Source organism: Felis catus, chromosome B3 (assembly GCF_018350175.1).
Source record: "Felis catus isolate Fca126 chromosome B3, F.catus_Fca126_mat1.0, whole genome shotgun sequence".
Lineage (NCBI taxonomy): Eukaryota > Metazoa > Chordata > Mammalia > Carnivora > Felidae > Felis > Felis catus.
The window spans coordinates 2,930,468-2,954,803 of NC_058373.1; the positions used below are offsets into that span (position 1 = coordinate 2,930,468).

Genomic DNA, 24,336 nt, shown 5'->3' on the forward strand with positions numbered 1-24,336 from the left:
AGGCACCCCTCTAAAGCATGGACTTGTGTTCTCGGGTTAATCTTCACAGCCTCTGGTGGGTTATCTTCCTTTTTACAGGTGAACAAAGTCTCCGTGAAGTAATAGTCAAAAGTCAAAGCAGCTACTAAATGCCAGGGCTGTGTGTCTCCAGGGATCCCAGAGATGTTCCAGAGACAGAAAAATCGGGAGGAGGATCTGACGGAATGGTCAGTGGTGAACAAAGCCCCCGATGCTCTTCTTCTCCCAAAAGGACCCGGCACTTCCAGACGGCCTTTTGCCTTAGGTGTGCACGAATGTCACCTCACTCTCTGATGGTTTCCAGAGAGACTCTGCCTACCTGGACCGACAGGGCCACTCACTCGGGAACACCGCTGCACGTCAAACCTTACGCCTGAGACCGTCGGGACAGGAAGGAGCCTGTCTGCTGCAAACGAAAAGATCTTTGGTAATCACGTTTCCTCCCCCATCGCCATTTCACTATTTAAGGCTTTCAGAGCCCTTAGTGCTTTAGTGACCCAGATGACGATGCAGCTTCTGCAAAAACAAAAATTAAGTGAGTTTGAGTCTTCTGACCACAGAGACCTCTCTGTCCTCACCCTCTTTTCCTTACCAAGAACGTCACCGGTGGCCATGATGTCACACGTGTACATGGCTGCCATCAGACGCTGAGGCTTCACCTGCAGGGCATAGCGACAAGCTTCTTTCATGGTGGCAATGAGCTGTCCGGAGAAGGGTCCGTAGCAGTCAGTGAGCGAAGACTCTCCTCTCTGGGATGTCTTCTGCTCCGAGGGCTCAGAGCCGCCATCTTGCGGCCCCCCCTTTTCGCCTCTGCCGGGACAGGCTTCGCCTTCCGCCTGTGCCTCCTGTACCACGTCCCTTCGCTCTTGATTATGTTTGTCACTTGCCCCTTGTTCTTCAAATTTACTTAGGTCCCATTTTTCCAGAATGAAACAGACGCCCATGAGAGGCTCCTCACACATGGGGCCAGAGAGGGTTGCTAGCTGGAAACCACTCACGATGCTGTTGCCCAAATCTCGGTATCTACTGGCCTCTTTGGAAGCTTTGACGCCTGAGCCTGTCCATACTGAGTTCTGAAAGTCTTCGCTTCTATTTACGAGTATGTTGGGCCCGCATTTTCTTGGCCCAAATGACCAGATTTGGTCAACAACGTTCCTCCATTTTCTCCCTGTCAGGTGCTGCTCTAGTTTTCTTTTGAATTCACAAATTTTCTCTTGGGTCTTCTGGTGGATCGTCTGAGTATTTCTGCCCTCATTCAAAGAGGATGTCAACTGCTCCATAGAACGAATCAGATCACTATTTTCTTCCAGGATCCGTGTGACTTCTTCTGGAAGGGGCATGGCTCGAACACTGAGCACGGCGAGCTTGTTGGGGGTCGTTAGGGTGATGAGCCCATCAGCGTCAACTTGGATTCCTTCCGGGATTTTGCTCTGATCTTCTTTTGTTTGGTGGATAACTGCAACTTTTTGTTGTTTGCCTATTTCTTCATTGACCATGTCGACTTTTGGCGGTTTTGTAATTGTTTCCCTGAATGGAATAATCGGTTCAGACACGCTGATCTGAATCTTCGCAAACCTACAAATTCAAGAGAAATAACAAGGTTACGATAAAAATGGCATCAAAACTTCCACGCAGAACTGTGACACAATGAGGATTCTGAATGAAAATTATTTTACTAGGAAAGATCGGTCCTTGACATTCTATCAAAATTCAAACACCACTTTCATTTCGGATTGAAAGGACCTCCTCCAACGGGAACAGACCTTCAGGGAGTTCTTTGCATACATAAGGATTTCACCGCTTTGTTCGCTCTCAAAACAAATCAACCATCTATTTAGATAATATGGTTTTGAGCGGAAAATAAATAGTTTCGTAAGATTTGACATATGAATTCTTTAAAATATGATTTGCCAATTTAAAAACTGGGAGAAGAAAAGCTCGATGAGTACAACTCTAAACAAGGAATCACAGAACTTGAGGACACCTAGTCAAATCCTGACTACGGATCTGGCTTTGATAAATGCTCACAGCCAGGCTGGCGTGACCCAGGAGTTTGTCTAGAGAGACGCTTTGAACAAGAACTTTCTGCAGCGATGGAAATGTTCCGTATCTGCACTGTGATGACTGGACAGCTGAAATGTGGCTACTATAACCGGGGAAATGAAGTTTTCTTTTTATTTAATTAAGTTACATTTAAATAGCCACACGTAGCTACAGAGCATTCGATACATGGCTGTGTGACCGAGGAACCGAAGTTTTAATTTCACTTAGCTTTAATTTTAAATGGCCACGTGTGGCCAGGGACGACTGTATTGGCCACAGAGTCTTGCACCTCGGTCCAGTACCAAGTTCAGAAAGCCCTTTTTCCACATGCTATCAAATTCAGTTTCATGCCACATTTTCTTCCAAATGAGTTATAAGTTCACGGTGGGCAGATTCTGGAAATGGGCGTGGATTGATTCGGAAAGCAATGAAACCACCCAATCTTTCTTTATTTTGTGTCTACTTCATTCCCAGGTAACACTAAGGCTCTGGGCTGGTCTCTACCTGCCACTGGCAGTGTGGATGGATGTGTGCATAAACGCATGTGCAAGTATGTGTGTCTGTTCACACATACATGTCATATGAAATCTTGGGATCGTGGACCAATGCTTTTCTCTGGGAAATGTTACGCAGTAAGGCAACTAAATACTAAGAGTTTCTGAAATGGTCGCACTTGATTCTAGATTTGTTTCTGGTTTCTGTAGAACATTCTGGGGATCTGGGGCAGGTATCTGGTTTATTTGATTTTATTCTTTTTGATTAAATTTTAAAACTCAATAGATGGATGGTTTTCTAAAAACAGTATGTTACCAAAATAGATAGGTACAACCAAATCTAATTGATTTAAAAATTTTTTTTCAACGTTTTTTTATTTATTTTTGGGACAGAGAGAGACAGAGCATGAACGGGGGAGGGGCAGAGAAAGAGGGAGACACAGAATCGGAAACAGGCTCCAGGCTCCGAGCCATCAGCCCAGAGCCCGACGCGGGGCTCGAACTCACGGACCGCGAGATCGTGACCTGGCTGAAGTCGGACGCTTAACCGACTGCGCCACCCAGGCGCCCCTCTAAATGATTTTAGAATAGGAAACCTGAATGGACCAGAATGTGTGGAGGAAAATAACAATGTGAAAAAAATTATTCCCGAGAAAGGTTTTGGTTTTGCCAGTGAGCATGTTCACTGTCAAGGATTAGCTCATTTCAATGCTCTTATCGTTACGGAAGATACGGGATGGATGTCTTCCTGACATCGTACTGAAATATCTTTGTGAATTGTGTGATGGGGATTAAGAGTGCACCTGTCATGATGAGCGCACTGAGTAACAAATGCGATAGCTGAATCGCTATATTGTACACCTGAAACTAGCGTAATGTGTGCTAACTACGCTGGAATTAAAACACAAAACTTAATAGAAAAAAGTACCACTTTATTCAAGATGCTGTGCCTACTCATAAAAACGGTAGCTAAATTCGCATCAACACGTATTTGGTGCTTCCTATGTAAACCAGGATGTGCCCTACACATTTTCATGTATTAAAGAAATGAAATAAAATAAATTTTCCTCTTCGAACCTGACAAAGACAGCATACACAAACCCGCAGTTCAATCTCACCTAAGAATTCAGATATAAGATCTGAAATAACAAGGGGGGAAAAAGGATGTATGTGCACTGTTTCTTTTCACTAATCACTTATCCCATATGACACAGTGTGCTGTTTTACAGGTAGTTTATCTTTAGTAGGTATATTAGCATCCTCCTTGTCTAGAGGAGAAAACCAGGTAAGAAAGACGAAGTCACAGAGCTAGTCGGTGGCGAAGCTAGGTCTGACCCCAGAACCCATGCTCTTCCCAGTTAATGCTGTAGTGACAAAGTAAACAGCACATTAAAGGAATACTTCACCATAACACGAAGTAGCTTTTATCATAGGGCATAAAAATTTATTTGTATTAGGAGATCTGTTAAAATAATACAGCATATTGAAAACGTCAAATAGAGTAACCAATCTAAGGAACCATCTGTAAAAATGCTAAATTCGCATTCAATTAAATTGAATACCCATTCCTCACTTAAAAAAAAAAAATGAAAGCATGTAGAAATCTGAGACACAGGACGATATTTTTAACATTATCATTATTTAGAGAAAATATGGTCTTATTCTTAGAACTGAACTGCGACAGCTACCGCAACTCTGACAGCAAACACATTTTTTCCTCGTACTGTAACGTAGGAAGGGCTGGGAGTCTCATCAGGCCTTCGGTTTCCGGGGGTCCCAAGAAACCCCTTGCAGTAATCACCTCTGAGATTGCTGAGAATCACTCTGCACCACGAAAGGGGGGTGCACATCCTGTCCCACCTGCAGAGCACCTTGGGGCCAAAGGCCCTCCAAATCCGGACAACGCGGAGCCGGCCCCTGCCTCCACGGGAACACAGCAGGCTCTGACCGCCCGCAACTTCCCGCCGTCTCTGATCACCACCACCTGGAGATGTTGCCATCTCTGAGCTCCTGAGATCTGGTTGCTAAGAACCGTGACGGTTTCTCTGGCCCGGACACGACAGGGTGTCCCCTGTCTCCCGCTCCTGCACGTAATGTATTTCTGAAGATGTGTGTCAAAGTCGAAAAGGGAGCTCATGTATTAGAAGGTAGGTTCTGTCCTATGAGAGCTAGAAGACGCTAGAGTTTTATGTATACTCCTAATGTAGGTACAATTGTAAAATTTTATAGTCCTATGGAACAGGTGACAAAACAATAATGTACAGATCTGTCAGTGACCACAAAGTAAACACCCACGGAAACTACCACTCAAGTCGAGAGACAGAACGTTAGCAGCCCAAGGACCCTCATGCCTTCCCCCAACCCCAAGAATAGAACCACTATCCCGGGTTTTACTCTAGTCCCTTCTTGAAAATTCTTACTGCCTGAACATGTAACCCGCATGTAACCCCTACCCGCTATAGTTCAGTCTGGCATGCTTTTAATACTGCATGTGTATATATAAACAGGATCAAATCTTTTTTTTTTTTTTCCAGTTGGGTTCTCTGGCTCAGTATTATGCTGTGACATATCCATCCATGTTCGAATAGCTTGTTCACTGAGGTTACTATACAGAATTTCACGCTAAGAAGGTATCATGATTTATTTGTCCACTGCACTGTTGGGAGTTGTCTCCAGTTTGGGGACTATTAAAACGTTTGTTGGGGCGCCTGGGTGGCTCAGTCGGTTAAGCGGCCGACTTCGGCCCAGGTCACGATCTCGCGGTCCGTGAGTTCGAGCCCCGCGTCGGGCTCTGTGCTGACTGCTCGGAGCCTGGAGCCTGCTTCGGATTCTGTGTCTCCTTCTCTCTCTGACCCTCCCCCGCTTGTGCTCTGTCTCTATCAAAAATAAATAAATGTAAAAAAAATTTTTTTAAATGTTTGTTGCCACGAATGTTCATAATGCACACTTGCCAGGCTCAGACCAGAAGCCGTAACAAGCACCCACCTCCTCCCTCCGAAGGTAATACCAAAGTGTATTCCGAAGTCATACCAACTCCCAGTGTCCCCAGTTACGGAGGGGGATTCCTACTGCCCATCTCTGGCGCCATCTGATAAGGCCACCTGCAAATTTCAACCCCTCTGGTGGGTATGCAGACGTATCCCACTTTGGTTTTAACTTCCTCCCAGTAATTAATAGGGAGCTGAATATCTTTTCATATGTTTCTTGGTCTTTAGACTTTGGGGATGTGAAGCACCTGTTCAAGCCTTTGTTCTACCGTCTAGGGGTTGCTGCCTCTCTCATCTACCGGAAGGAATTCTTTATATACTGGGGCTTGAAGTCCCGTGTTTACTGTGCATATTACAAACGTGTTCTCTAACCCTAGGGTTTGCCTTCTTACACTTCATCGTGTCTTCTGACCATCAAACTTTACTCTGTCATTTGTGTTTTTAACGTCTTATTTAAGAAGCTTTTCCCTATCCCGAGGTCTCGAAGATACTCTGTGTTATCTTCCAGGTACTTTATGACTTTGCCTTTTACACTTCAGCCCACAACAGACCCGGACTAGGTTTCTGAGTTCGGGATGAGGCAGAGGTTTTCCCAGACAGAGGTCCAAGCTGCCGGCACCGTCTGCGGAGAGGCGGGTGCCCCCACTGTTCCGCCCTGCCCCTTCCACGCTCACTGCCCTAGTCCTCCCGTCAGTCCGTCTATCCTTGTGTCAACGGCACAAAGTCAACTTCTGCAGTTTTCCAATAAGTTTTGATTTCCAGAGCAGTGAGAACTTCCACCTTGTCCTACTTGCTTAAAGGGTTTTGGTCCTTACTGGCCCTTCGCATTTTCACACAAATTTTAGAATCAACTCGTCAAGTTCTGCCAACACATGCGGTGAACAGGGTTGTGACTGGGGCTGCTCTGAATGTATGATCAGTTTGGGAAAAGCTGACATCATCATAATACAATTTTTTTAAGCCATAAAGGTGGAAGACACCTTCTTTTGTGTGTTACAGTGTTTGCAGACAGCCTGGAATTTGAGTCCGTTTTATTCCTAGGCATTTGATATTTTTGTTACTGTAAATGGTAACCTTAAGATAATTTTCTTTTTCTGTTTATTAACAGTATATAGAAATGCAATCAATTCTGCATGTTAATCTTGACTAGAGCAACCTTGCTGGGTTTACTTACTAATCCTAACATCTCCCCGCGTCTTCTGGATTACTGGCGCTCCGTCATGCCGCGTGCAGACGGTGGCAGTGGCAGCTGTCCCTTTTCGAGTCCCGTATCCTTTATGTTTTATTCTTCACAACGCTGCCCAAGACCGACAATATGATCTGAAACAGCCCTGTTACAGGGGGTACCCTTGTTTCAGTTCTGACCCCCAAAGACAGTAAGTACATGTGTGTCCTAGTTACTCTGAGGATATTTCTCATCAGTTTTAAGCACATTCCTTCTATTCCTGGTTTGCTGAGAGCTCTGGGCATGTGTGAATGCTGAATTTTATTAAATGTTTTTCCTTTGTCCACTGAGATGATTTTTCTTCTGTTAATCTGGCAAATAAATACACATTGATTGATACTTTCAATGTTATTCCAACTCTGAATTCTTTTGATAGTTATGACTATCAGGCTTTCTACTTTTTTATGGGTCAGATTTTTCCAGGAATTTGCCCATTTCCTTTGAAATTTAGTGGGGGGCGCCTGGGCGGCTCAGTCGGTCGAGCGTCCGACTCTCGGTTTCCACTCGGGTCATCATCTCACGGTTCGTGAGATCGAGCCCTGCGTCTGTCAGCACAGAGCCTGCCTGGGATTCTCTCTCTCCCTTTCTGCCTCTTGACCCTGCTCACATCCCCTCTCTCAAAATAAATAGGTGAACAGATAAACAAAATTATTGGTATAAAACTGCTCATAATGTTCTTAGGCTTCTTAGCCCAGGATGAGGGACCTAGCCCCCAATTCCCTAAGGTGCCCTGAACTCCGACATGCTGTTGGGGAGCCATGAGGAGGCAATGGCCTCTGTCAACACCTGCGGAGGCAGCTCCCTCGGGGTCCCCATGTCGCACGTGACATGAAATGCTGCCTGCCTGGGTCCCGATGCAGCCATCTGTCTGTCGTCCTCTCCTACCCCTGGTCTAGCAACTCCCCTGCTAACTAAGCACACAAGAGCAAGAGAAGACTCCTTCCACTCGGGCCCAGGTTTCCGCTCTGAGGAGCGACAGACGACAAGAAGCCGGAGCTCGACGGGACTTATCTGTCACACCAGGGCCACACACAAAGGGAGGGGAAGGTGTCATCACTTTCAGAAACTGGAATTTTTAAGAAAAGTAGATAAACACTTCAGAGTTTAGAAAGTACTGTATCGAAGCAGTATATATATTTTGAAAAGCAGATATGTTTTGGGTTTTGTTAGTCTCATTCAATGTAAGTGTAAATTGTTGTCAGGTATTTGGATGAGGATATTTTCTGAAAAGGTTTACACAGAGTAGCTGCCCAAGTACACTGATTTATTAAAATATTTTAATGCTACGTTAAGGGCATATTTCTAAGAAACTAATTCTTTTATTATAAACTAGGTTTTCCTCCTGAGATTAAAAAGTACACATAATGAAAACCAGGAGGTAAAAATGCAAAGGCTCAAAAAGAAACAAAAAAGTAATCATTAATTAGAATCAATTTTAGGTTTACGGGAAAACACTTGAAATATAACTCTAAATGCCAAAAGACATTTTTTAAAAGAAGAGTTAATGGCCTGAGAAATGTAAGGTTATTTAAAAACATTTTTTTAATGTTTATTTATATTTGAGAGAGAGAGAGAAGCAGAGAGAGGGAGACACAGAATCCGAAGCAGGTTCCAGGCTCTGAGCTGTCAGCACTGAGCCAGACGTGGGGCTTGAACCCACGAACCGGGAGATCATGACCTGAGCCGAAGTCGGACGCTCAACCGACTGAGCCGCCCTGGCGCCCCATACGGTTATTTAACATGGATTTTAATTGGTAGCAGAGTATTAAAAAAGAGAAAATAATTCAGTTCAAAGACCCCAAAAACTAACATGACATTTCAATGGTTTTTTAAAAAGCCTTCTTGAGAATTGTTATTTTATTTTAATTTTTATTTTTTTTCAACGTTTATTTATTTTTGGGACAGAGAGAGACAGAGCATGAACGGGGGAGGGGCAGAGAGAGAGGGAGACACAGAATCGGAAACAGGCTCCAGGCTCTCAGCCATCAGCCCAGAGCCCGATGCAGGGCTCGAACTCACGGACCGCGAGATTGTGACCTGGTTGAAGTCGGACGCTTAACCGACTGCACCACCCAGGCGCCCCGAGAATTGTTATTTTAAAACATACCTTAAAATTTATCCAATTAGCGTTATTCTCTAGCCAATGTTATATTCTTCAGAAATTATAAGAAAACGGTAACAAACACTGAAGAGAGGGAAGGCGTGCCTTCCAGTTTTGTGCTAATTATGGCTATAATAACACTTAAGGGAGGAAAAAGCCACAACGCCATCTTAAACGAGAAACGAAGCTGAGAACGCGCCCCCTTTCCATCAGGAGCTTCCGCAAGGTCCCCGGGGATGGTGCCGCAGGTGCACCTGTTCTCACCCTATTCTATCATCGGCAGTAGCAGAGGTACTGTGGCGGGGGCGGGAGTACTGTGGTAAGGGAAGGAGTACTGCGGCGGGGGGGGGGGGGGGTGGTGGCGGGAGTACTGTGGTGATGGAATGAGTACCGCGGCGGGGCGGGGGGGGGAGTACTGCGGTGGGGGCAGGGGTACTGTGGCGGGGGCGGCAGTACCGTGGTGATGCAATGACTACCGCGGCCCGGCGCTGTACCGTCATAAGGATTGAACGAGACAAACCGTGCTGAGCGCAGAGGCTGGCAGTCACTTTCGGGGCGGGAACACCACCTCCAGGAGTTCACGTCGACCAAACACTAGAGCCGCCCAAGCAGGTAGCAGCGGACACGGGCCGCGGCGCACGGAGCAGGCCGGGAAGGAGCCCCGGCGCCCCGGAGGTCACCTGTGCACGGGGAGCCAACGGTGCCTCTCCCCCCGCTGTATCTTCCTGACTGCTCCGCCAAACATACATTAGCTACGGAGCATTTACAGAAAGTGACCTGGGACGCGAGTTTTATGACGGCACCGTCACCAGCGTGGAGACACGGCGGGATGCCCTGCAGGCGTCCCCCGCGGACGCTCCATCAACGAGGACAGAAGTCTGGCCCGTCCCAGCCGAAGCTCACAGCACAGGACTAGGTTCTGGCTGCTGTGACGTGCTGCGTGTGTACACGTGTAAAGGAAAAGACCTACGTGTGAAAATACTTTATGACCCGAGCTTAAAAATGTAAACTTACTCAAGTGCAGAAGTGGATGCTGCCAGTTATTAAAAATGAAATCTACGGTCCGGCGACACCATAGCAGTTCATGTTTGAATCGAGGGCACTTCATTTTCGTCTGAGTTCAACTGGTTCGGGGCACACCGGCCCCCCCCCCCCCCCCGCCCCGAGTTGGGGTCCGCGACCGCTCCACGACCGTCACCGCCTCACCTTTCTCTCAAGTCATCCAGGCACCGCTGGAGGTGGACTTCTCCCGCTGTGACCAAAACGTGCTCCCCCGTCTCCTGAATTAAGATCTGGACACAGGGATCGGCCTGGTTTAGCAGCTTCATTCCCCGGACAAGCTGAGGCATCTCACCTAGGCGAACAGAACGAAACACTGATTGAACACGGACTAAGGACTCATCGAACCGCAAGACGATGCCCGTGGCTACTGAAGGGAAGAGTACCCGTTTACTTTTCTTGCAGATAATGCGGCAAACAGCTCCCACAAGACACCTGTTACCGTCAGGACCCGCGAAGCTGAGCGATCCAAATCCTCGGCAAACACAAACGCCCACCGCTGCGCGTGTGCATCCACCTACGTGCTATTACAAACGCACGTATTATACACCTACACGTGCAACAGAACTCTTCCCCAGAGTAGAGTTACAATCACCAACAGAGAAACACCTCACGTGGTGTTCAAGTCAAGAGACGATTACGGAGACACGCTCGACAGGACCCTGGGTTTTAGAACAGAGCTGCCCTCTGTGCCCAGCGAGCCCCGGGCGCCTTCTACACCCCCTTCCTGCCCGTGCCTCTGCCCCTGACCGCGTGTCCTGACTGCCCACCGGAGCTGCGGGCACGGATGGGATTCTGACGCCCGTCTTGGTCTAACTGCCTTTCCACCCCATCCCGTGTAGTCAGCGGCAACTGTCATTTGAGGCAGAGGAAGTCTCGCGTCACTGCTTCGCTTCTCCGTTTGAAGGAGGGGCTCGGCAACCCATCCATGCCCAGTTTTCAACAGGCCAGACAAACAAAACCACGGGAACTTTCTACCATCAGTGGTGTTTAGTATGTCTGTTCCGTATTGATTTACTTTTCCACGTCTACTTAGTTTTGAAATAAAACTTTTCTAGTGGTAACACTTCGTATTAGCTAACCACGTGCCAACGAGTACTTCACAGGCATGAGTTCATTAACTGTGTGGCCGGGATGAGTACTGTTCTTGTTTTAAAGAGGAGGAGGCGGGTAGAGAAGCCAAGAGCTCGTGTCAAAGTCACTGGTTTGAAGCCTGCAGGAGGATGCCAGCACCCGCACGCGTCAGGCAGTGACGAGCCACACGTGGGTGCGTGGACTCGGAGGGAAGACAGAGTGGGACCCCACTGAGCGTGGGTTGACAGGCCGTCTTTTCTGTTCCTTTCCGGCATCCTGTGGTTCTCCTCTGCCTAATTAAGCGGGTTTACAGAGATTATCCGTGTTAACTAACTTCACCTGGTTTGAAAAGATTCCTGCAAAAAGACCACTGATAACATGAATAACATATGGCACAGAGAGAACAATAAAAATAATAAAGGAAAAAGCTTTTTGCCAGCTCCCCATTGGCTCAATTACAAATTCCTTAAAAATAACAACAAAGGCACACACCGTTAAAATCTCTCTCTCTCCATGGTAAAGGCGAGAGCCGAACAACGAGCAAAGAAGAAAGTTTTTCCAAACAAAATTTGGAATGTGGAGACATTTTGAAATCGGATGTTTGAAAATGTTTATTTACGATGATAGTCATTTTGTCGCCAGAAACGGCATCTATTAAACCTCTTAAAATCTGGACGCTGATTTTCCTAACCTGTTTAAAAATCTTCCAAATGATCTATTAAAGATGAAAAAAAGTCAACATCTTTTAATTAATCTAAAAAAAGTGAGATCATGAAAAATATTCACTATCTGGGTTTCAACAAAACCTTTCTGTATCAACTGCTAAATGGGGGTTTTACGTGGACACGGTGACTGAGCAAAGGCGGCCCACGATGTACCTGTCCCATTTGGGCCACACGGTCTGTCAGGTGCCCTTCCCAGGGGAAGAGCCACTGGTCAAGGGACACTACATGCACACCTTGGACGGCTGCACCACCGACCGTTAGGAGAAAACTTGCAAACACCATGAAGTGTTACCACGGCAGCCACCTCCACGTGGGAGGGCCGGCCGACCTCCCTCCCGGCCGGGCCACAGGAGGCACTCGGTGTCCTGGACTGGCGGTACGCTGTGGGACACCGACCGCTAACTGCAGGCCTTGGGCAAGCATTATCTTCTCTAAGCCTCAGTTTACCTCTGAGAAGATGAGGATAAAAACCTGCATAAGGCTACGGAGGGGATTAAATAAACCAATCAACGTGAAATCCTTAGTGTGTGGCAAGGATCTATGATGAGGGAAGCAATCCTGGCTTTGGGACACCTCCGCTTCTCTGTCCCGGGGACACAGGACAGAGGGGCGGCCACCACGGTACTGTGACCCCGGTCTCGGAAATGACAGCCAAGTGGAAAGGCGTGTGTTCACACGGCAAGGTGAGCAAGGGGGGTGCTGCAGGCGAGCCGGCCGGGGCCGCGGCACGAGGGGGTGGAGAGGGCACGGGGCACAGGGTGTGCTCACGGGGGCGGGGCCAGGAAATCCGGCCACAGGAGGGCGCTCTGCCCGCAGTCCGCTGGCACGGGACCCGCGGGGGGAGGGGCCGCACAGTAACCACCCCCCAGGGCTCACGGGGGCTGGCGGGAACGAGGACACGGTTCCGAGAAGCACCCCAGACATCCCCCGCGCACACGGAGGCGCCGGACGGAACGAGGGGGCAACTCCGACACCGGGCGCTGGCGCTGTGGCCACCTGGCCAGGCGCGTGCACGTGAGTCCGGCACAGGCTGCACACTCGGGTGGGAAAGGAGCCACACTTCCTAAAATTACGAAGAAAACCGCTGTCCCTTCTAACCGTGTCAGTTTGTTTTTCTTTAAATTTTTTTCAACATTTACTTACATTTGAGAGAGAGACAGAGAGAGAGAGAGAGAGAGAGAGAGAGAGATACAGAGACAGAGGGCCAGCAGGGGGAGGGGCAGAGAGAGAGGGAGACACAGAATCCGACGCAGGCTCCGAGCTGCCAGCACAGAGCCCTACGAGGGGCTCGAGCCCGTGAACCGTGAGATCATGACCTGAGCCATGACCTGAGCCGAAGTCGCTGCTTAACCGACTGAGCCGCCCAGGCGCCCACGCTGGTTTGTTTCCCACACGGCTGAGGAACTCGCAATGGAGCACGCGAGGAAAACGGGCCTCGGCGCAGCCCTCCCACGTCTCCCGTCACCGCACGGCCTCGCCCACGGGCAGGAGACCGGACAGTCGGCCGCGGGACGGGAAGGAAGCCGGCTGGGCCCCTCCGGCCCGGCTGCTCCCCAGCGGGGATTCCAGCCCAGGGCGGCACGCGGCCGACAGGCACACTCCAAAAATGATAAATTTCTACAAAAACATTATGGTTTTGATTAGCAATTATTTCTTTGATCTCGGGTTTAAAAATTTAGGTCTAAATGGAACAGAGAAGAAGCCAGAAATACTAGAAATGCCGAAGAAGAAACCGCAGTTGCCAGACTCAAGTGTCACAACTGCAGTAAAACGGAACTTTCTCGTACTGTGCGTACTTCTCAGGGCTGGAGGCGGCCGGCGACGGCTGGAGCCACGCCGGCACAAGAGAAGAGCCAACCGTGAGGGGCCAGGGCCTGGACGAGCCCCTGGAGAGGAAGCAGGCCTCATCAAGAACAGGGTCAGTCCGCGCAGCGAGCCAGCACTGGCGGTCTACGGTGACGGCCGGGAAGGAGGCCTGTCTCTGGGGCCCAACCAAGATGGCTGCTTACCGGGACCGAGCCCACAGGTCAGAGATGCCGTCCTCCGAGTGTCTGCTCTAGGCTCCCAGGGACCCTCGATGCTAAGGATGTCTCTTAGAACTTGAGGCAGAGACAAGCCTGCGGGAGGCCCCGGCTCTGGGGCGAGATGGGGAGTAGACGGGCAAGGGCAACGATGGCGCCACAGATGTCCGCAGAGAACCACCATGTTACGACACCTGCCCTGCGCTTCCCTTAGAGCACACAGGAGATTCTCCCCCGACGACCACTACGCCCTGGGAACACCAAAGTCACAGGGAATGCGGGCTTAGCGATGTCACGGGAAGCAAAATACAAGAGTTAACGAGGCCTGGTCAGGCAAATGGCACAAACCAAAGACTAAGCACTAGTAAAGACACGGTCCGGCACACTGGGTGGGGCAGGAAGTGCTTTCCAAAGAGACAGGACACGCCCGGTGTCCAGATAATCTAGCGAACCTAGAGCCAAGAGAGTATGATGGGTTTGGAACCAAGAAGTTTGGGGTAAGAGTCTAAGATCCTAACCAATCACATAAAACATGAGCTCTGCTGAGCCTGTGCCAGGGTCACGGGGGGAAGGAGATGACCTCATCTCTGCCACAAAAGACACGGTTTCCCCAGAAGGCAAAGGAGCCTAAACACACCGTGTTCGCAGGACGGAGGTTCGACCCCCTGGGAAAAGCAGCTGGTCTGCGAGGGCCTCCGGCCTGGGAAGCTCTCTTCTGTTACACACCCGGAATGAAAATCCACAGCCCTGTTGACACAAATCGTGAGGAATCAAGCGTGAAATACACGCACTTCGAAAGCGGGAGGGACGTCACGGGCTTTTAAAAACGAGGTCCTCTTACTTGGGTGCTTGGGCTCCACGGCGACCCTCACGATAGGCGTGGCTTCGAAGTTGAGCGGAACGAATGGTGGGCAGGACGGCGAGCTACACAGTGTTGCCGACTTCAGCACGAAGTCCTGAAGGCCTCCTATGCCTGCAGGGAGGAAAAGATGCACGCGGTCAACGAAGGATGATAAATTCTGAATTTACGTTAGAAAAATAAGAACACCGACCCAGAACGGAGGTCACAGAGGGAAACACTCAGAAATGTCGCAGGGAACGAGGCAGAGCCTCACGGAGGTTTTGCACCTCTGGATGCTATCTGGTTGCCGTGACGAACACGGGCGTTCTGCTGGTGCCCGGTTTCCAGATGTGCAGCTCGTGCGGTCACTGCAAACTGGGCTGACACGTGCCTACTCTGACCCCAGAAGCGACCATGTCCAGATACGTGTGTCTGAAAATACTAATTATTTCCCATAACTCCTGGTTTTCAAAACACGTTGATTTGACGAAGAGGGGTCTCTACTGGAATCCTCTCTTTTCCCAAATACTTACACAGGGGTCAAGGGCGTTTAGAGACTTCAAGTCTGAGCTTGCTGTGGCGTTCCTGACCCAAACCCCCCTTCACAGTACCCCAGTTTTAGAAGGGGACATCGGTTCCCCCCACCTGCCCCTTCTCCTGTCCCCGTCCCACTGCAGGCTCCCAGGGGTGGCTGCATAAGACTGCCCAGGGGGGTATCTGTCTTCGAGCAGATGGGGGAGAATGCCCCACGGGAAGGTTAAAGGGGGCGCATGGAGCCTCACGTCCAGAGGAAGAGCAGACATCACTTTGGAATGAATTAAGGGACACGCACAAGGGCCGTTTCCATGCTTTGGGGTTAAAGATGGAGGAGGGCACGGGAGGGGAGGTTGTCGCTCAAGGGGAAGGTGGCACAGGAGACGGGGGCAGGGACCCCTGACCAGCACTTTATGCTGGGCTCAGAAACCACTGAGAACAGGAAACGGCACTGCTCCTTGGGCCGACACACGGACGTCAGGTAGGCACCGGGGGACGGGACACCCCACGACCGGACGCTCAGCCTGGTGGAGGCGAACTGACACAGAAGCTTCCGGCACACAACCTAAAGGCAGCTGAGAGGTCTCGTAGTGTGAGCACATGGTGGGGAAGCCCGGGCGATGCCACCCCACCCCCCGCCCCTGCTGAAAGCATCCAGAACTCACCCACTCCCTCCCTGCCTCAAGGGAGAGCTCCAACCCATCTACCCCCGACCTCCAACCTCCAGATGCGTTAGGACAGCGCCCGGGGTGCACACAAGACCTGCTTCCACTTTCACCAGGCACCCCTGGGACTTTGACGGCATTTGTCAGACCCTCTGAAGCCTTTTCTGCCTCACGCTAAACATCACTAGCTCCTCTAACTGTTCAGCTCATGACATGATTTCTAGACCTTTCGTGTGCAGGGGACCCTCTCCACACTGACGTTTCCAAGGTACTATGTCTAGTCCCTGTGCATCCCGTGCATTTATTCAGTCAAGGTATCCATTTCTCATTACTGTGCTTCTTGGCCCAGCACAGAGAAAGGTCTACACCGGCCACAGCTTTGCTGCCCTCCCCCACTGGTAAGACCCACAGATGTGGGTCTGGCCGAGTTCCCACCAAGTCTACTAGAAATAACATCATCTCCCATGGGCCAGGGGTTGGGAGACTCCCCCCACCCCAAGTAAATATTCCCTCTCAAACCTCACCCATCCTGCTTTTGACCTCTGACCAGTGCACGTGTCCTTCCTGCACGCACAGCACGTGCCTTCACCGAAAAGGCAGATCCCACTCCTTCCTGTGCATCACGAGGATGCAGCTGAACGTGGTCAGCACACTGTGAACACTGAACTGCTGCTCGACGTTTTGCTATTCAAATTACCAAATCTACTCTTGCTACTTAGGTATGTCCAGATTTGTGAATAGGATTATAATTATATAATCTCTATAGGGGCGTCTGGGTGGTTCAGTCAATTAAGCATCTGACTTCGGCTCAGGTCACGATCTCACAGTTTATGAGTTCAAGCCCCGTGTGCCGGGCTCTGTGCTGACAGCTGGGAGCCTGGAGCCTGTTTCGGATTCTGTGTCTCCCTCTCTCTCTGCTCCTTCCCCACTCGTGCTCTTGCTCCGTCTCTTCTCTCAAAAATAAATAAATATTAAAAAACACATATATAATCTCAAAATCCAGGAAAGGGACCATTAAGGTTACTTGGGTGAATCACAAAGAAATGATTTAAAAAAAAAAAATCACTTTGAGAATTTCCTGAAATACTATCAGATAATTAGTAAGTGTATGACTGGGTACTCACACAAAACACAATTTTTAAAAGCTTTTCTGTTTTAAAATGATATCAAGTATAATTCTGAAAAAAGACAAGCATACCCAGAGTCACGCCATCGTAAGACTGTCACTGTTTTCACTTCACTAGATTTCTCCCTCCCCGCCCCCCACCCCTTCCACAGGCACACATAACTTACTGCTATAATGTCCGTAACTTTTTATCTGCTAACTTCTACTCTGGTTGCTTTAGTCACAATGACAATCATGGGGGAACAGCTCCTTCACAGAAAGCACATATGCTAAAGCACTTTATAGCCTGGCGGGGTGTGTGCGTGTGTGTCCGTGTGTGTGCGTGTGTGTGTGTGTGTGTGTGTGTGTGTGTGTGCAGGGATCGGTAAGGGACATGTTCACTCAAGAGAATCATCTCAGAATTTCTGGGACAGAAGTGACAGTTCAGAAAAACAAAATCAGAAATTAGCATGGCATTGATTTGGTTGAAGGACTGGAGAGAGTACAAGCTTTTTTTTTTTTTTTTTAATGTTTATCAAAAAAGGGCACGTGATGTAAGCAAAAGAGAGAAAATAGGCTGAGAAAACAGGAATATGGGGTAAAAGCAATGCACTAAACACCCAAAATTCTAGCTCAGTTCTGTGCAAACACCGGTAACTGCTGTGTGGCTGAACATCAACGATCCAAGTTCTCTCTGGTCCTAATTCCTCTCTGTACAAGTGCACTCAGATGCGCGAGCGTGTGGCCACTGGCTGCGGGGCGGGGGACACGCGGCCCTCCTGCACCGCGTCCCAGGCCCGTGCCAGGCTGCGTGCCACTCCCTTCAAATTCTTCTTACTCAAAAAATCAGCATGTTACAAGTGCTGTCAAGCCCCAGCTTTTTTCCAGGCTGTCTCTAAGGCTTCCCTTTAAATAGTATTCCAGAAACAATATTGAGGAGCATCGTTTACGTGTCCTCTTTTACGATCTGACACCGGAAATACTCCGTGGGGCCTGAGAGATGGACCGGCCCCCTGTGGACGACGTTCTTCTATTCCGACCAGCTCCCAGTGCACAGGCTGAATGGCTCCACGATGAGCTCACACTGGCAGCAGGAAGACGGTGAAACCGTCACTTAATTCTAACACTGCTTCCTGCGGACGGCCCGTTGCTGTCTGGACGGAGGACAGCATTACTATCTTCAGGGACATCTGGATTCTGAAAGTGCGCTTTCTACGCTGGTATAAAAATTAGTATCTGAATACAAGAGAACAATAACAACGTGGCAAAATGTTAGTGCTCTAGCTGGAGTATGGTCCCTAACTGCCAACGTTCCAAGCCAACTTTAATATTACTTCTCAAGAACCATCAACTGGTTCCTCTTAATCTGTTTAATACACCTGAGTTAACGGATCCCTTTAAATCTTCACAGTGGATGCCAGCTACACACCACGTACGCCCACGGAGCCTCAGGCCTGTGTGAGCAGCGAACACGACCTCAGAAGGGACATGAGGATTCAGACAAGAGCCGCTGATGCTTGAACACGGGGTTCAGGGGCACTGACCCCGTGCAGTTGAAAATTCACTTTGATTCCCCCAAAACTTAACTCCTCACTGTTAACTCCTGTGTTAACTGGAAGCCTTCCCGATAACATAGCTGATTTACATGGATTCTGTGTGTCACACGTATTCCATACTGCATTCGTACAGTACAGTAAGCTAGAGAAATAAAGCGCTATTAAGAAAATCATGAGGAAAAGAAAATATATTGTCAGTACTGGACTTCACTGACTGAAAAAAATCCACGTATAGGCGGACCCACACGGTTCACATGTGTGTTGTTCAAGGATCACCTGGATAAAAACATTTGCTTTTAAAGGACGGGTTCCCAGGGTGGTGCAAATCTAGAGAACCACTGGTTTTGGAAGACCACCTTCAAATCTAGGTCCTTCTGCCTCTGGATTACCAAAGCAGCCCATATCCTCGACCTAAAGTTTTCAGTTCTTATTCTGTATCTTACCGCAAACTCAGATTCTGCCCCCCTTGGACTCAACTACGGAGGGTATCCCAGGGGATCCACGCGCTTCGTAACTTGTCACGGACGCAGGTAGGCAGGTAGGTACATGAGTGTAAAACATAAATATAAAATATAATCTGGGCCTTTTCCAGGCTTGTTTGGCTAACAAACAGCTCCAAAGTAGACCAATATTGCCTGGCGAAGGTTTCCGGGGGACCGGCCGAGTCTCTCCAGTGTGCTCAACAAGTCTGTTGTCAGATCAACGCCCCTTAGCTTCCCGGTGTCAGAGGAGGCCCTGGGGAAGAGCCTTCCCAGTGACACCACCGGGTCAGAACGGTTTCCTTCTCAGAGGACAGATGGAGCTCATAATCAGTTAATACTAGTTCTCAGGCAGGTTGTACTAAGACCTGGGGCCCTTTCTCGGGAGAGACTACAGTAAGGAGACAAAGTAATACATATTTTTTGAGATGTGTAGGTTTGCTGTCGTTGTATTAGGGAACAGGGAGGAACCTGTCCTGCAGTGTCCTGCATCAGGTAAAGGTGACACTGTGCAGTCTCGATTTATGCCCCAAGAAAGAGTCCTCAGGGAGCCAGATCGCCCCCACTCCCGCGGGCTCAGGGAACTCCCACGGCCGGGAGGTCTAGGATCGAAATAGTGGAAGAGATTCCATCTCGGGCCTGGAAACCGACCCGGGCACTCGGTGCTGCCCCAGGTCCCACCTCAAAGCAAGTAAACCGAAGGGTTTCCAGAGGCCAGCCCGGGGGAAAGGAGGTAGCACTTAATAAATTAATTTAAAAATAATAAAATAACGTTTTCTAGTGGAGCAGAAATAGATGAGAAAGGGATGGTGGGGGGACCCAGCACAGAGGGCCGCAGAGCTTGGGGGCCCAGGGGCTTTGGACCACCCGCCGCACGGGGTAACGGCACAGCGGGGGCCAAACGCGCGTGAGGCTGGACGTAACAGAGACCGAGCATCAGGGGACGTGGTCACCGTGCCGTGGACTTTCCGGGGACGGCCGCGCAAGGGTGAGAACTGAGGCGGAGCTGCGAGCCCCGGCGGCCACTTCGGAGCCAGGAGGAGGGGACGAGGGGGAAGCGGGGGGAGGCGAGGCGAGGATCCCCATCTCGGCCATGGACGACGACGCTGTGATGATTCCTGTTCAGAGCCCTCGGGAGCCCTTCTCTCGGGCTCACTGTTGCCATTGCCGTGTTCGTTCTTTATGTCCTACGCACTTTGACTCCCAGTCCTTCCTCCGGACTGGAGCTGCTCCTTTTATTCTGCGTCTACTTTTCCTCTCTAGTACCTTTCCTGAGCCTTTCCCGTTTGGTGTCTGGGCTTGAAAGCTTACAAAGCTGTGCTTTCAAAGGACTGATAAATACTTCTTCGACCTTCTGTTGGTTCTTCACTGATTCCAGTTTGAGGGCGGGGGCACCCACAGACACTTCATCAAGTGCCTTCAATGAACGAGTCAACACGAGCACGGTGCTGTCCTCAGAGCTGAGACTGCGGAGGGGGACACGGGACGACCCGTGTGACCATACGCTGCGATAAACGTCGTACCTAGTAAACACGAGGTCTGTTCCCGGAAGACACAGAGGCTGGCATGGGGGTGGGAGAAGGGCACCGGCGGAGGCCGGTGAGGGACCGGTCACGACCCGCAGCGGCCCTGGCAGGGCAAGCACGACTGCAGAGACGTGTCCCCCCGTTATTTCCACTTCTCTGGGACCCTGCACCTGCCACTGGTTCTTCCGTCCGGTCAGCACGCGGTCCCGTCACGTCGGATCCCGAATCGGAGGCACGGAAGTTTACCTCTGGCTCAAGCCTTATTCCAGCCACCTAGGTTCTCCCAAGTCTTAGTTTCCACACGCACACCACACACACGCAGCACGTGCGGGGACGGGGACACGTGAGCCTGAGAAGCAGAGTGTCCGAGTCCCAGGCACAGAGTCAGCACGCAGCCAGGGCAAGCGTGGGCAGCCGTGGTTACCACGGGCACGGCTGTACTCCTTTTTTATTAGAAGTTGTTAATCAGTTTAGGGTTTTTCCTGGTGTAGGATATGAATCGTTATTTAATTTTATATACACACTATTAACTAGTCAATTGTAAAGAAGGCTGTAATAACTTCCTTTAAAGCATAAATTCGTATTCGTAATTGGATCCATGCATGAGCTTTGTATCCTGTCCCACTGACCTACATTTACACAGTATACACAGTTTTATGTGATGCTCCAAGATACGCATTCCCACTCAAATGATTTAACTAAACGGGGAAACAAAGGTTGCCACAGGAGAAGCATAAAATGCCTTGTACAGTTTAAAACAATGCTGGAAATTTGTCTTAAGGTTAAAAAAAAAAAAAAAAAAAAGAAAGGAAAGAGATACGGCTTTCTACAACCAGGAAGTTATGACCGGATTTCTCTTACTTTTCAACTCGAAATATTTCCAATTAAGAGCAGGAAGAGGAAGAGGAGTCATTTCTGTGTGAAATGGCGCCTTCATCGCCAGTGCACGGCAGATTCTGACTGAAGTGATCAGAGAAGGAAAGGGAAGGACAACCTGAATGTGCCGTGAAGACCAGGGCAGGGCGCCCCGAGCCATGCCCTGTGGGCGGGGTTAAAGACAAATTCACAAGGGTCGGTTCCTACCTCCTTCCTTGAGAAAGTAACCAGTGTGCAGACAGCACAGCCATGCTGGGTGTCTGATTCCACACCAGTGACAATGAATGGAGAGCCCAGAAACGCCCATGTGGGAACCCGGACGTGAGCAAGGGACAACCGTGGGGGAAGGGAGGGACTCCTGGGCGCACGCCACTGCGACAACCAGGTGATGAAGTGGAAAAATAATACATGTCCGTCTGCCACACGCCACGTAGAAAAATAAATCTCACATGGATCAAAGCCCTGAACGTGAAACATACAAGTTGAAAGCACAAGTCACGGGATCCTACACTAAAGGCCGGTAACTTCTTCCTACTATATGATAGAAACTGTATCACAAATATGGCACAAGATTAAAAGCGACAGGGGCCACCTGAGTGGCTCAGTCAGGTAAGCACTTGACTGTTGATCACAGGATTGTGAGTTCGAGCCCTGTTGCTGGGCATGAAGCCTACCTGGAAAAAAAAAAAAGTTACAAAACAGATGTTCTCAATGTTTAAAGCAGACCAAGGATTAGCAAGCATCATATATAAAGAGCTGGTACAGATCAAGGAGAAAAACAGGCAACCCACCGAGCAACACAAGTGAAGAACATACGCAGTTCTAAGAAAAGACACTGAAAGGAAAGGAAGCCCTAAGTAGTCAGAAAACATACAAAAAAGAACCTTAACCTAAAAAATTAATCATGTAAACGGAAATCAAAACAATGAGATAGTTTTTCGCACCAACAGAATTGGTGTTTGTCTGAAAAAGCCACGGACTGGCAAAGGTGTCCTGCCCTGGAGATGGCACGATTGTCACGAGCACACAGGAGAACAATTCTGCACGCTCAGCCAGTGCAACCCGCCGGTGTGATTTCCAGTCACGTGTCCCGAACGGTGTTGACCACGGGCACGGGTGTACTGACAGCATCCCACAAGCAGTGCTACAAATCTAGGCAATCCGGTCACCAGAGGGGGCGTGTCTAGCTGGGGCCTGCCGCTGGCATTCGGCGGGCAGGGCCAGGGACCAGGGACTTGCAACGTGTAGAAAAGTCTCCCGCGTAGAGTTTCCCCGGGTCATGCGGCTTCTGCGCACTCTGCTGGACGAGACTACTTACAAGGATCCGAGCTGAAACCTAACTCTGTTTTAATGATGAAGTACTTTCTTCACAATTTCACATACACTGAATTTCCAGGAAGGCTGCTCTGCAAATGAGCTGTTCGCCACTTTACTGTGACAGCCGCTCACGGCCCCGGAGTCGTCGGTGCCGTCCATCTGCATGGAGCCACATCTGCAGGCTCACGTCCACGGCGACTGCAAGGGGCTGACTTGATTATGCCGTCAGGATAGCCAAATGGGAGCATTTTCAAGCCTTTCGGTTCCTTCTGTGCCTGGACGCTTGCACTGCTGGAATGACCACGCAGCAATGAACGCTGGCATTATCCCGCACGTGTATTATACCTGCATGGGTCCATTTGGGCCCTAGAAGCTGGAACTGTGCCCTCACCTCTGGACCGCCACACTTGGAATTCTCTGCTGCCTGGTGTCCGCAGAGGGACTCTTGGATTCCTATCTGACAGGGAGCCGGAATGTTTCCTGAGGTTGACCGAGGTTCTGAGAGTGAGGGCTCTGCCAGCCTTAGACTGAAGGCCCTGTTCACTCTCAGTTCCACGGAAGATCCCCTCACAGGCCATCCTGGCACTAGATGTGGGCCCACGTCGCCTGACAGGACCCCTGTGTCCTCTACCATATGTAATGATGGCCTACTAAGTTAGTATTTTCTTCAAAGTCAATGCAGCAATTACAGAATCTGGACGGGCCTATGGAACCTTACAACCTAATATACTGGGGTTTATTTAAGAGTAGAGCTCAAAACAGTTGCTGAAGGAACGTTTCCTATAATTCCTGTGCTTCTTAGATCGGGGTCATCAAAGATCTACTGACTGCTTAGGTTTAGAGGTCGGTGCTGAGCACCATGGAGGAGAAGGAAACGAAGCCTGAGACCCCACGTTCAAGTTTCTCGCACTTTGTTACCGTGAGCGCCCTGGGAGCATTTGGAAAAGTCGGCCACATGACTGCTGGTAGTTTATTCCAAACCCTGAGCCTTGGAGCTTGAGCTGTTTGAGACTACTGGTCCGTAGTAGCATCCTGATGAGGCACAGTTACCAGCGCATAGATACAACTCGCTTCATACCAGAGCCTACGGATGAAATGTAATTCGGAAGAGGAGAAACAGTATCAGAATGTTAACTAGATTTGAAGCAAACGCAGGTCATTTTAATCCAAGCCAGTACCCTGGCCAGCTCCTACGGCTCTCAAAGGAGTTGTTACTAGGGACTGATCACGGATGAATGAGGTAAGAATATATCACTTTAAATATCAGCGAGGCTTACGTTGTAGTAGTTACGGGTTTTAGTTTTATAATAAATGAAAGCAATAGGTTAGTACCGTATCGACCCCTTGAAAAGGACCAAGGTGTCTGGAACAGAGGCTGGAGTAGTGGAGACTTAGCTTTAGAAGTGAAAGTAAGGATGGGGCCCAAGACGGTCCGTTGATTCTCAACTGCGGCCCCCTTGTGCAATGACAGCTCAGTAAGACGTCTAGGGGGACAGCTGTCATCGCTCTAAGTAAGAGTGCCCTAAACTGCAGGCAGCAGGCTAACACACTGTCCCTGTCGATAAGATACCACACGGCTGCTACAAACCGAGCTTCCGAAGACCTACTTACTTAGACACAGACAAAGCAGAATATAAAATTCTACGAAGAAAAGATGATATGCAAATCAAGATATTAAATCAAGAAAAAG

General features: G+C 49.4%; 1 protein-coding gene across 4 annotated transcripts in view; it reads right to left on the reverse strand.

Moving 5' to 3' along the window:
- Positions 1-24,336, reverse strand: part of EFL1 (elongation factor like GTPase 1) — a 122,953-nt gene that overhangs the window by 14,612 nt on the left and 84,005 nt on the right. For all 4 annotated transcript variants that reach the window (XM_023254828.2, XM_045058728.1, XM_023254827.2 and 1 more), the window contains 3 exons: positions 14,589-14,720; positions 10,075-10,222; positions 611-1,593 (listed from right to left, as the gene is read on the reverse strand). In XM_023254828.2, the coding sequence (XP_023110596.2) occupies positions 611-1,593; positions 10,075-10,222; positions 14,589-14,720 (1,263 nt within the window). The remainder of the gene's footprint in view (positions 1-610; positions 1,594-10,074; positions 10,223-14,588; positions 14,721-24,336) is intronic.